This window comes from Podarcis liolepis (assembly GCF_965112155.1).
Source record: "Podarcis liolepis genome assembly, chromosome: 1".
NCBI classification, from domain to species: Eukaryota; Metazoa; Chordata; class Lepidosauria; order Squamata; family Lacertidae; genus Podarcis; species Podarcis liolepis.
The window spans coordinates 11,073,289-11,085,500 of NC_139554.1; the positions used below are offsets into that span (position 1 = coordinate 11,073,289).

The 12,212-nt window shown below is 48.6% G+C and overlaps 1 protein-coding gene across 8 annotated transcripts; it reads right to left on the bottom strand.

The window, feature by feature from the left end:
• Positions 1-485: 485 nt before the first annotated feature.
• On the bottom strand, positions 486-9,455 carry ZBTB25 (zinc finger and BTB domain containing 25). 8 transcript variants are annotated; one of them, XM_083519434.1, is made up of 3 exons: positions 9,265-9,455; positions 7,181-7,360; positions 486-3,524 (listed from the first exon to the last, which is right to left on the bottom strand). In XM_083519434.1, exons 1-3 carry the CDS (start codon positions 9,273-9,275, stop codon positions 2,390-2,392), a joined length of 1,326 nt encoding a protein of 441 aa, XP_083375560.1. In that variant the 5' UTR covers positions 9,276-9,455; the 3' UTR covers positions 486-2,389. The 8 variants fall into 8 exon arrangements, with proteins under 8 accessions (XP_083375560.1, XP_083375559.1, XP_083375563.1 ...); XM_083519433.1 differs by having other exon boundaries at positions 486-3,527; XM_083519437.1 differs by lacking the exon at positions 9,265-9,455 and adding an exon at positions 9,005-9,252 and having other exon boundaries at positions 486-3,527.
• Between the last annotated feature and the right edge of the window lie 2,757 nt (positions 9,456-12,212).

Consider the following 12,212-nt stretch of genomic DNA (forward strand, 5'->3'; position numbering starts at 1 on the left):
GTGTCAGAGAATTGTTGCAGAAGAACAGTGGGAGGCGTGGAGCGGGTGTGTATGTGTGGAATAACAAAAGGCCTTTTAGTGGAGTTTACAACTGGCAAGCTCACATTTTAATTTGAGAAAAGAACATTGCTTGCGCCTTGCTGCCACCTGCTGGCTGATCAAGTTCTGACACGTAATAAATCTGACAAGACGACAAAAGCTAGAGGTGAGGACTTTTTGCTTGCATTCACATAGAAATCTGGGCCAAATCCAGAACTATGCCTCTTCCTACCACACCTTCTGCTTTGCTACATATACCAGGCCTTTGGTCCGATACAGCCAAATGCTTTCTAGTGTGGTTTTATGGTGAAAATCTCCTGGAAGCTGCTTTGAGACCAAATAACCTACAATAAGGACAAGGAGCCATCTCTCCACTGCTCTGGGCAAACCAACCGCGTGATTAGAGTTTTTCTACAGGAAAATAGTAAGCACGAGCCGATGGAAGATTCAGAAGATTTTGGTTTTATTGTAAAAATAAAAACAGAGCAAATAACTTAAAGGGGCTTGGAGTCTTTGGGAGCAAACAGTTAGAGAGAATCTACAGGTTGTGCTGTAACAGGGAAGAAATCTATCTTGAGCAACGTTAAATCCAAAGAAATGGGTCAGCAACTAATATGAAATAGTGCGATGAAAAAAAAACTCACACAGGACTATCTAAAGCTAGCAAGGGCAGAGCTTTTTATTGCACCAATCTGCTGGTAAGGTTTCATGCCCCTATCTGGCTAAACTGGAAAACTTGTAGGGCCGGGATAGAAACAAGGAATCCTAAGAGTTGGAAGGGACCACCAGGGTCATCTAGTCCAGCCCCCCAAATGCTCAGGGTTGTGGGTTCGAGCCCCACATTGGGTAAAAGATTTCTGAATAGCCTCAGTGTTCCTAAGGCATCTGCTTACAGCTACGTGATTTCCAAGTGTTTCCCAGACTTCCAAAAACTGACAGACTTGCACCTTTTTCTCCTGAATTGGAGGAACACACCACTTGCATGTGAAAAGATTTTTCCAAGCAGTGTTGGAGAACCTCAGGCCTAGAGGGACAAATGCAGGATTCTGCACCTTTCTGAGTGTATAGAAACATGAATTTGGAGTGGGTGGGCTGTAGACTAATTTTAACCCCGATCTTGCTCATCACTTCCTTTACTGTCTCCAAAAGGTTCCCCAGAGGGACCAATTCTATGTGTTTCCGCAGGAGTCACTGATTTGAGACAAGCCTCGTGGACAGCAACTCGTCCAGAGAGGCGACGAGAGGCTTCCTCTGAGGCTGGGCAGTCTTGTAACCATCTCTGCATCGCAGGTTGAGCTACCCAATCACACCTGGAGAGCAGGTGCCACAAAATCAGCCTCCCGGGTGGAAGCTCTTTGGGAGGGTGTGAGGCCAGAACGGGGAAGCTTGCAGAGATGCAGCAGAAACTCAATCCAGGTGCAGCCCTCAAAAGTGGCTTCAGGGCACGACTGCTCCTGGTCACTTTATGTTACTCTTTCTATCCACTGGCGATAGCCCTATATAACAAACTCTACAGAATATTCCATCTGCAAGAATGCTGGGGCTAGCATAAAATGTGTTGTTATGTGAACACATGAAACTGCCTTAGAGGGAATGAGATCTCTGGCCCTGCTAGCTGTTTTCCTCAGTCTCTGGAAGGGATACTTCCTGGGTCTGAAATCTAGTCCAGAGCATGCGGGATCCACTGGAGGGACATTGCCAGAGAACCACTGTCAAAGGGGCTCATCACAGAGTGGGGTTCCCCAAACTTGGGCCTCCAGCTGTTTTGGGACTACAATTCCCAACATCCCTGACCTCCTCGCTAGGGATGATGTGAGTTGTAGTCCAAAAAACGGCTGGAGACCCAAGTTTGGGGAAACCCTGTCGCAGAGCCTCTTTGAAGTCCATCTGCAGGCGTGGTTTGCATTCAAACCACTCTTGCAAATGGGCAAAGCGGGGCTTGCTGACGGCAGCAATCAGCTCTGACAGTAAGTCTCGCTTGCAAAAGAAAACACTTGCGAGCGCACTATAAGCATGTCTGATTGTTCTTTTGAAGCTGCATTCTTATCTGTACCTACCTCTGACATAAGATTTCAGGTGTGGGAGTGCACGCAATTTAGTTTGCATTTTGCGGCAATGCACAGCCATGTCACCTGCCCCTTAACACATGGTCTCCCCAGTGCATACGTTACTGGAGCAGTGTGAGAAACAGCCGCGCAACCGAGTCCATGAGAACCCAGAACAGGGCTTTCAGTCTGCAGATTCCTATTTTGCAAGAAGACGGAAAACACCTTCAGCGACAATGAGAGAGACATTGAAACGAGCGCAGGAATTCACAGGCAAAAAACGCATACAGGAAAAAGGGAAGGAGCTATTCAACCAGTATGGTGTCAATACTCTCTTGGGAGAGGTCAGGATCCGGCGCGTTATGCGAATCCGCGTGAGCTTGCGAGAGGGCGGTGCCCTTCACCGGAGTCCAGCTGCTCCCGAGCAGCTGAAATTTAGGGGCTGCCGAGCCGCCCAGCCTCTGGCACCGGCCCAGTTTGAAGTGTTTGCCTTTGTGGGTGTACATGTGCTCAAGCAGCTGGCTCTTGCGAAGGAACTTGTGGCCGCAAACCGCGCAGCTGATCTTCCTCTTCCGCGAGAAGGAAAAGTTGCAGTTCAGTTCCACCGGCTCAGAATCCTTGGAAACGAGAGACAGCTGGCCGATGGGCAGAGGCTCCAAGCTGCCGTGAGTCGGGTGCTCCGGGTGGCGCTCGTCCTCTTTGCGGAGGAAGGAGCCCAGCCGGTGGCTTTCCGCGGCCTCGTGGTTTTCGTGCAGGGGCTGCAGCTGGCCAAGGTCGCTGCTTTCCAGGATTGAGGCCGGAACCCCAAACGGCAGCGACCCCGAGACGTGCGTGAAGAGGTGCTCGCGCAGATTGCTCCGGGATTCGAAGTGCTCCCCGCAGTACTGGCATAAATGGACCTTGAGGTTCGTCCTAGAGAAGGCCGGGCCGCTGACATCCGGGGACGACGAGGTGTGGCTCTGAGACACCACTTGTTCCGGGTCGCTCTTCTCCTGTTTTATAGTCACGGGAGCGTTTGCAAGCTCCTCTGTCGGCTTCACAGCCGGAGGGAGCGAAGGACGAGAAAGCTGCTGGTCCAAAGAGCCGTCGTCGAGCCCAATCGCCAACGAGAGCTGCAGCTGGGGGTGATCGCTCTGGCCGGCGGTTCTGCTCCCGAGGCTCGTCAAACTTTCCTTCGCCTGGAGGCCTCCCTTGACGGATTTGTGCGTGGTGGAGATTTGGATGCCGTACAGGTTCGAAGACTGCACGGACTCTGGCGACAGCATCTGATTCATTTCCACCGCCATGCGGGAAAGGTAGTCGGCGTGCAGGAAATGAATGCCTTCCTCCAGCCGGGTCTGGTTGACGATCTGTTTGGGTCCTTTGCCAGTGTACATTATATGCAGCAAGTAGCTGAATATGTCGGGTTGGATATCTGTTGGCTGGATCTTTATGCAGTCGCTGCTTGAAACAAAAGAGGAATGTTAGGGAAGTGGATTGCAGCGCAGCCGTTAAGAGTGAAGACAAACATAACAACGAAGAATCCAGAAGAACTTTAAAGACCAACATATTCACTGTGACATAAGCTTTTGTAGGTTTTAGTCAACAGCAAGTATGAAGGGCTATCCTAAGTTAGCGTTTTTATATACACATGGGTGCAAAGAAAAATATGTGTGAGCAATTAGGGGAATGAAATTTAAAATGTACAAGCTGTCAATTATACTAAAGCTGAGAATGCACAAACAATAAGTACAGTGACCATTCACGAGGCAGTGCTGATGATAATGCAAATGTTCAGGCAATCGTAAGCCAATACCAGACTCCTCCTACCCTTGAGGAATAGCCAGAGGTCATAACATTTTGAATAAACCGACAGCATGCAGAAATTTATGGAAGGGGAATTATACTGCGGTTTCTCCTAAGAAGAAGTTATTCTTCATTTATTTATGTTATTCATTTGTTTCTTGGCTTTACAACTAAAAAATAGCCCACAATTGATTGCTTTTAGAATAACAACAAACTGAATATACTGTAAATTTTGAGAGGTGACATTTTTGGATGCGGTCTAACACATTTCTCTCTTCTTCTTCCCTTTCATATTTGAGGCAATGTCTGTTCCAATTTCTTAATCTGCATTTTACTTCCTTTTGTAATGAATTAAAAATTTAAAAATACAGGTGCACCTTCTGGTCTCTAGGATCAAGTTATTTTCTGAAAATCTTCAGCAAACTTAGCGATGGATGCAGACACACATCTGGTTGGCTCCAATGAAAACAGGATGCTGGCCACGGGCCCGATTCAGTAGGTTCTTCATATGAGACACTAACTGGCTTTTTAATCATGCTATTTATGACTGACAACGGCCTTGGGCTAGGCTGTAAAGACTTGGATTTGGATTGGGCAGTGTTTAAAAGGGGGGAAACTCAATTTGTTTTTAAGACAATGGATGAATGTAGAGCTGGATAAGCATAAATGTGGCATACTGAATTAAATTTTTTTAAAAAAAAGATAAATAACCTGTCCATCTTAAATGTTTCCTTTTATCTGAGCTCCTGACAAATGTAAGGGTCTGCACTTCAGCAGGAAGAACCAGATGCACAAATATAGGATGGGGAAACCGGGTTTACTAGAAGTACCTGGGAAACGGATCTAGAGGTCTTGATGGACCACAAGCTTCACACGAGTCAACAGTGTGATGCAGCAGCAGCAAAAAAAAGCTAAAGTTATTCTAGGCTGCATCAACAGAACTCTAGGGTCCAGATCAAGGCAGCCCTGTTCAGGGAAGTTTTTAATGTGTGATATTTTAGTGTATTTTTGGGTTCTATGGAAGCCGCCCAGAGTGGCTGGGGAAACCCAGCCAGATGGGCGGGGTACAAATAATAAATTATTATTATTATTAATTATTATTAATAGTACCACTCTATTCTGCCTTGGTCAGACCACATCTGGATTACTGTGTCCAGTTCTGGGCACCAGAATTTAAGGAAGATGTTGACATGCTGGAACATGTACAGAGGAGAGTGACCAAGATGATCAAGCGTCTGGAAACCAAGCCTTATGAAGAATTGGGTATGTTTAGCCTGCTAAATATTAGACTGAGAGGCGATAGAATCACTATCTTCAAATATCTGAAGGGCAGTCACATGGAGCAAGTTTGTTTTCTCCTGCTCCAGAGGGCAGGACCTAAAACAAAGGATTCAAGTTGCAAGGTACATTATACGAAAAGCTAAGAGGCTTGGGGGTTTTGCCACAGGCACTGATAGCCGCAGGTTATGAGAAAGCCAGAGCAACAATTCGCCAACGAATATGGGATGTAGAATTTCAGGGTCATGTGAGTGAGATGAATAAGCACCCAGCAATCAAAGACAATGGGAGAGGTTTTACCCCAGCAATATATCTGTCAAAACTACATATAACTAAATATAGACGGTTGTTCACCCTCGGTAGATTCAACCTGCTGCCATCTGACTTATCGCAGGGCAGAGATGTGGGTAAACCGTATGCAGAGCAAGTTTGCCCCTGCGGCTTGATAGAGGTGGAAACCGTCTCCCATGTCTTGCTTCGACGCTGTTTTTATGAGGATATACATTCGGTCTTTATTACCCCGTTATACAGAAAATTCCAAGTGGGTTTGAATCTCAATGCTTAAAATCCCTGTTAGAGGACAAGAATCCAGAGATCACACTAAGGGTGGCCAAATTTTGCGCAGCTGCCATTAAACCCGGGGAACAAGCTGTGCTATTACAAAGTCTAAGACCTCAGATAAGGGACGCGGGTGGCACTGTGGGTTAAACCACAGAGCCTAGGATTTGCCAATCAGAAGGTCGGCAGTTCGAATCCCCGCAACGGGGTGAGCTCCCGTTGCTTGGTCCCTGCTCCTGCCCACCTAGCAGTTCGAAAGCACGTCAAAGTGCAAGTAGATAAATAGGTACTGCTCCGGCGGGAAGGTAAACGGCGTTTCTCTGCGCTCCTCTGGTTCGCCAGAAGCGGCTTAGTCATGCTGGCCACATGACCGGGAAGCTGTACGCCGCCTCCCTCGGCCAATAAAGCGAGATGAGCGCCGCAACCCCAGAGTCGGCTGCGACTGGACCTAATGGTCAGAGGTCCCCTTTACCTTTACCCTTTAAGACCTCAGATGCGAACTCTAGATAATATTTTAGAGATTAAGACCTAAACCACATTTCTAATTGCTGCCATATTCGTACTGTTTATTGTTATAATTGATTGTTAACAATATTGTGTTTTATGCTTGTTTAATATGGTATGTAAAACTGGTCTGGGACCGTAATAAATTTCTATCTATCTATCAAGTTACAAGGAAGGAGACTGTGATTAAACATCAGGAAGAACTTCCTGACTGTAAGAGCTATCTGGCAGTGGAACAGGCTCTCACAAGAGATGGTGGACTCTCCCTTCCTTGGAAGTTTTTAAGCAGAGGTTGGTTGGATGGCTGCCTGTCATATATGATCTAGTTGAGATTGGACGTGGTGACCCTTAGGGTCCCTTCCAACTCTACAATTCTGATTCTGCCATTTTATCCTTCTCCCTACTAGGGCTGGAGAGGCAGGTACAGTGGTGCCCCACAAGACGAATGCCTCGCAAGACGGAAAACCCGCTAGACGAAAGGGTTTTTCGTTTTTGAGCTGCTTCGCAAGACGATTTTCCCTATGGGCTTGCTTTGCAAGACGAAAACGTCTTGCAAGTGTTCTGATTTTTTTCCGCTTCCCCCCCTTTTTCTAAGCTGCTAATCCGCTAATAGCCTTTTAGCCGCTAATCCGCTAAGCCTTTAATAGCCGCTAAACCGCTAATAGCTGCTAAACCGCTAATAGCGCTAATCCGCTAATAGGGTTGCTTCGCAAGACGAAAAAACCGCTAGACGAGGAGGCTCACGGAACGGATTAATTTCGTCTTGCGAGGCACCACTGTATAATATTTAAATCAGCTTCTTCGCTTCTCCCCTTTGCAATTCCCATGAACCACAACATTCCAGGTAGCCAAATGCTGCGAAGCCTTTTGTGTGTGAGGGAGATATTCTGGAAGTTCTGAGAGCCTCCCCTTCCCAGAAAGCAAGTTTGTGATTGCATCCGTCTTGCCCCAAAAGACATGCACTGCCTTACCTTGTCTGGTGGATGAATATCATCTTAAAATAGTTTGAGAAGGCAGCCAGGACAGCTCGGTGAGCTTTGAAGTAGACGTCTCCTATGGCCACAGTGCAGTCACAGAGAAAGCCAAATTCCCGCTGCATGTTCAGCTGCTGCAGGAGGATCAGGCTGTGGCTGGCAGTCTCCATAGTGTTTCTGCAGGACAAAGCAAGAGCTCTTATGGGTGTTGAGGCTTCAGGCTTGTGAGATCTTAACTCTGTGTTGTTGTTCTTACTAAAATCCCAAGATCTACCAGCTGCAGTCAGGTGCAAAAGAACTGTATAGTTGGAAGGGACCTCAAGCATCAATTATGCCATCCCCCTGCCAATGCAGGAATGTTTTGCCCTAGATGGGACTCGAACCCACAACCTTGAGATTAAGGGTCTCATGCTCCGCTGACTGAGCTATCCTAGGTCAGGCAGTTAAAATTAAAGATCAAGGTGCCTCTGAGCATGTTCTGAGCCTAGGAATTTGCTTCCAGTTCAAGAACTGAACTAAGATTGCAGTCCTTTCACACACTCTCCATTTCCCCAAACTCTCTTCATTTCACCTGCCTAATTTAGGTGGAATAGTTGTTGCTGTTGCAAGACAACTGAGAATCAGAAGCCCTTGCAGGTTTACTGCAAAACAGACATCTATCTGCAGATTTCCGTCTACCTTCTGCCCACCCTGCCTGAGAAGGCATGTTCATTTCAGGGTAGCAGGAACTACAACTCCCATCAGTCCTGACCACTGAGCAAGCACGATCCGGAATACTTGCTATTTCTGCCTTCGTGTTGTTGTTTTTAATGCTAATATGATTCAAACCACCAAAACCACAAAACACACTCAAACTTAAAAGAACAATATCTAAAATACGAGGCTTCAAAATGCCCAAGACATTAAACCAGCCTTTGCCAAACTTGTGCCTTCCAGATGTTTTGGACTACAACTCCCATCAGGCCCAGGCTGGCCAAAGGCTGAATTAGGCAGTTTCAACTGAGTTGGCTATAACCCTTAAAAATGCTCGTCCCCTCTTCTCCAGTGAAAGCAGAGGGATAACAGCGCGCCAGAAGAATTTAGGACAGTGGCCAAACAAAGAGCAGGACCAGAGGACAAGAGCCCACTCTCCACTCGTGTGGTTTCCTGCAACTTGTTTTCAGGGCTGATGAAATGCCTTACCGAAGGTGCAATCTTAAAAAAAGCAGAATCGCCCGGCTGCAACCTGCTAGCAACGGGGCACAACCTCGCACTCTCAGCGGCGAAGCATCCGCTTTGCAGCGCAGAAGATCCCGAGTTCAAGCAGGCTGGGAGACGGCACCCCTCGCGCCCCAGAGACCCTGGGAGCCGCTGCCAGCCAGTGCAGTCAAGACTGCGCTAGATGGACCTGCAAGGCAACCCCAAATACCTGCGCGCTTCTGGCTCGGGGTGCCGCTGGCCTGCGCGGCTGCGGCCCGACCGGGGAAAAAAAAACCTTGGTCGCCGCGCATGCCCACAGCAAGCCAAGGAAATGCAAACGTGCCACGCGCGCGCGCACACACACACACACACACACACACACAGAGAAAGGCAGCGGGGTCGGTTTGCTTGCTTGCAAATAGCTCGCCGGCTCCTGCTGCAGACGCGGCGCGCGGTTGCAAAAGGCGAGGTGCGCAAGGAAGCTATCCCACCCCAGGCATTTATTCCTGGGTTCCCCCCACCCCTTCGACCGACCGTCCCCTCGTCCAGTGGAAGAGGGGCTGCTCCCCATTGCACAGCGCTCCCCGACGCCACCCCGCACCCACATCTCCGTCCCGTCGGCTCCTGGCCCCCTTACCCCACAAGGCAGCGGGCCTCTCGGCGCGTGGAAGCGGCGGCTGCGCAGCGACGGCAGGGAACAAGGGCGCGCCGGAGACGCGCACGCGTGCTCTCACGTTGCTTTTTTTTGCGCCTCGGGGCCGAGGAAGGGAGAGCAGAGGGAGGGGAAAGGGGAGGAGAGGAGAGGAAAGGAAAGAAAAGGGGGCTGGGAAAGGGGGCTGTGGCGCAAGGAGGCAGCTGCAAAGCCTCTGGACTGCCTGTCTCCCTCGCGCGCGGGAGCGCACCTTGGAGTCATTTCGACAGGGGGGGTTCCGTTTCATTTAATGCATTCCCTGCCTCTCGGCGACGGCTCTCGGGAAGGTTGGAAAGCCGGCCTCCTCCCATGGCAGTAAAAAAAAAGACACAACAGGGCAATGCTGTTGTATCCCCGGGACAGCTCAGTCAATAGAGCACGGAGACGCTTGATCTCAGGGTCGTGGGTTGGACTAGTCGACCCTTGGGGTCCCTTCCAACTCTCCTCTTCTATGGTTTCAGGCTCCAAGATCTGCAGCTGGTGGGATGAGAGGCCCCTGCATTTGGTCTCTGGTATGAGTGCACATCTGTGCACATCTGGGAACTGCACTGAGGTTCTGTGTAAGGTGAACAGCCTGCCAGTCATTTGAAGCGCCTGGCAAGCTTTATTTTGAAACTGTTGGCCACAGTTTATGGGGCGCTTCTGTTGTTTTTCCAGTTTGTATCTTGTTACGGAAGGGGGGGGCATGTCTTCTTCACTACAATATATTTGCTCAATTTCTCTAGGACTCCATCACCCCTCCCCTGTCCTCCATAATCTCTCAAGTAATCCTGTCAAAATCACTCTGCCAAACCTTTCCTCGGGCAATGCCAGGGGACAGACTATGCGTACATGGACCATTGTCTTCTCAGGATGTGCTTATCTGCGCATATCTCCAGCTCTGCATATTCCCCCTCCCTCCTCCATATGTTAATCCAGTGTAACCCAACCTCTCCTTAATGTATTCATGATGTAATCTGTGTAACCCAACCTTTCCTTAATGTATTCGTGATGTAACTGGGATGTATTTTGCACTGTATTCTGGGACATGGAGGGAAATTTCAAAAGTTCATGTCACCCCTTTCTCTCTGTTCAATCTCGCCTTGAACCTGTTGCGCAATAAACTTGGACCTTCTGCAGTTTGCTCCTGTGTCCGGCTGAGCTCATTTTCTTCCGCAGGGACCCACGGACTTAGTCCGATGAGCTGGGTGGCAGAGTAACCCCGCACCCAGATTTTAGCCGTAACAGTTGGCGCCGCAACGTGGGGCTTGCGGTTCTCCTGAGCTGCTGACTGGGGGCCCCGAAATCTTCAGCCGGCTCCAGGCCATTTTGCCTGGGAAGATCCTTTTGGACCCCCAGCCATCTTCTGGGCGGTAATCGAAAGCCCTAGGAGTTCAGCCGGGGAGCAAAAGAGGGATCCAGCCGGCTTATTCATCGATCCCGGGATCAACGTTGAAGACGCGTGAGTATAGGAAAAGAAATCCAGTGCACTGGTGGGAAGGGGGTGGAATCTCCTGGCAACTGAATTCTCTGCCCTCCTCTCTATCGCTCCTTCTTGCCTTTCTCTTGGTCCAGTTAGTGAGAGAGACCGGGGACCGCTGCTCAACCCGAAAGGGGGGTTCTGAGCTCTATCTCTTTTCCTTAAAATCTCCAGCCAGCCGCACCAATTGGGAGCCCGAAAGTAAGACGGAGAGACCCGACTTGAAAGACAGCCGACTCTCTGCAACGGACATCCCAGTTGAAAGCAAGGGGTTGGAGCTCTCTTTCCGAACTTCTCTAGCGCCCGGCAAGGGGGCGGGAAGTGGTCTTGCTTTCTATCCCAATCCCAGCCACACTGGTCGGTGCCACGTAACACATGTATCGTGCGTGAGCCCGCTTCCGAAAGCAAGGGGGATTTTCAGTTCGAAATTCTATCCAGGGACCACCCGATCTGGCACCGCATGGCGTGGGCGTCCAGTAGGGCCCCTTTTCCTGAGATGTGACGATAGGTAGGAGGTTGCCAGGAGGGATAGCCCATGAGGAATTGGGCAGGACCGGCAGAGTGGAAAGAGACCCCAGGTTATAGGAAATAAGGAAATAGGAAATAAGGAAATAGGAAAGGGAACGCAAGGAACCGGATAGCTAGAGCTCTCTAAAACCCACTAAGGAAGTTGCCAGGCAACTAGAAGCCCCTTCTCCTCTTTACTATACGTCCCTGTACTAAGCATACCAAACCCCTAGACATACCAATCCTAATCAACCCCTCTCTTTCCCCCTTCTCTATCCCAGACACACACACCCCAAAAAAAGGAAAAAGCAAAAAAAGCAACAACAGCAACGCATGCATCTATAAAGGGGTACCCAGTCAACCAAGCGTTATGAGCCCTACCAGTTTGATTAACTGGTGGTGTGTTTGAAGAGGCAAGGAGGCTCATAAAACCATGTGGGACCTTCCTACTAATTTCACTTAATGAAGCCAAAGGTAGTGGCCCAACTCCTTGCAATAACCAACTAAAGGATGAGAATATATATGTTTACATGTCGTCTGTTATGTGTGTTGACTGTTAATACATATATGAGAATATGTATGTTTACATGTTGTCTGTTATGTGTGTTGTCTGTTCCTTCTGTCTCTGGCAGACTGCCTTTCTTAAGTGTGCATAGTTTAAACTGCAAGCTTGCTTCAAAATTTAAATCTAAGGAAGCCATGCTGGATCTTAGCAGTCCTAAATAAGACAAAAATTGAGAATGAAGTGTGCAAATGTTTACCCCACCTCTTGCTTTGCCCCAACTTTTGAGATTGTGAGTCTACAGTCTTATTTTGGAAGGTGCTGATAACCTAATGTTTCTGCTGCAAAAGCCTAGTTGAGCCAACTGCTCTCTCAAGCTAAAATGCAGTGTATGTACTTCATTAAGCATATGCCTATAAAAGTATGGTGTTCATTCTAAGAAAAAATATTTGAGTCCAGTTTTAACTTTGATTTGGTTGGACAGAAGAGTTATTGTAAGGCTCCTGATATCAGTCTCTATAAGACTTCATGGCCTCTTTTGTTAGAAAATGCCCCCCCTCCCCCTTGTTTCACTCTGCCTCTTTCAGTTGTTTTCTCCAGGTAAATTTCTCTGTGCCAGGTAAATTTACTCCCGAGTAAGCTTCCTTTAAAGGAAACTGCAAAGAGGGGAGGGGGGCAACACTCGTGTATT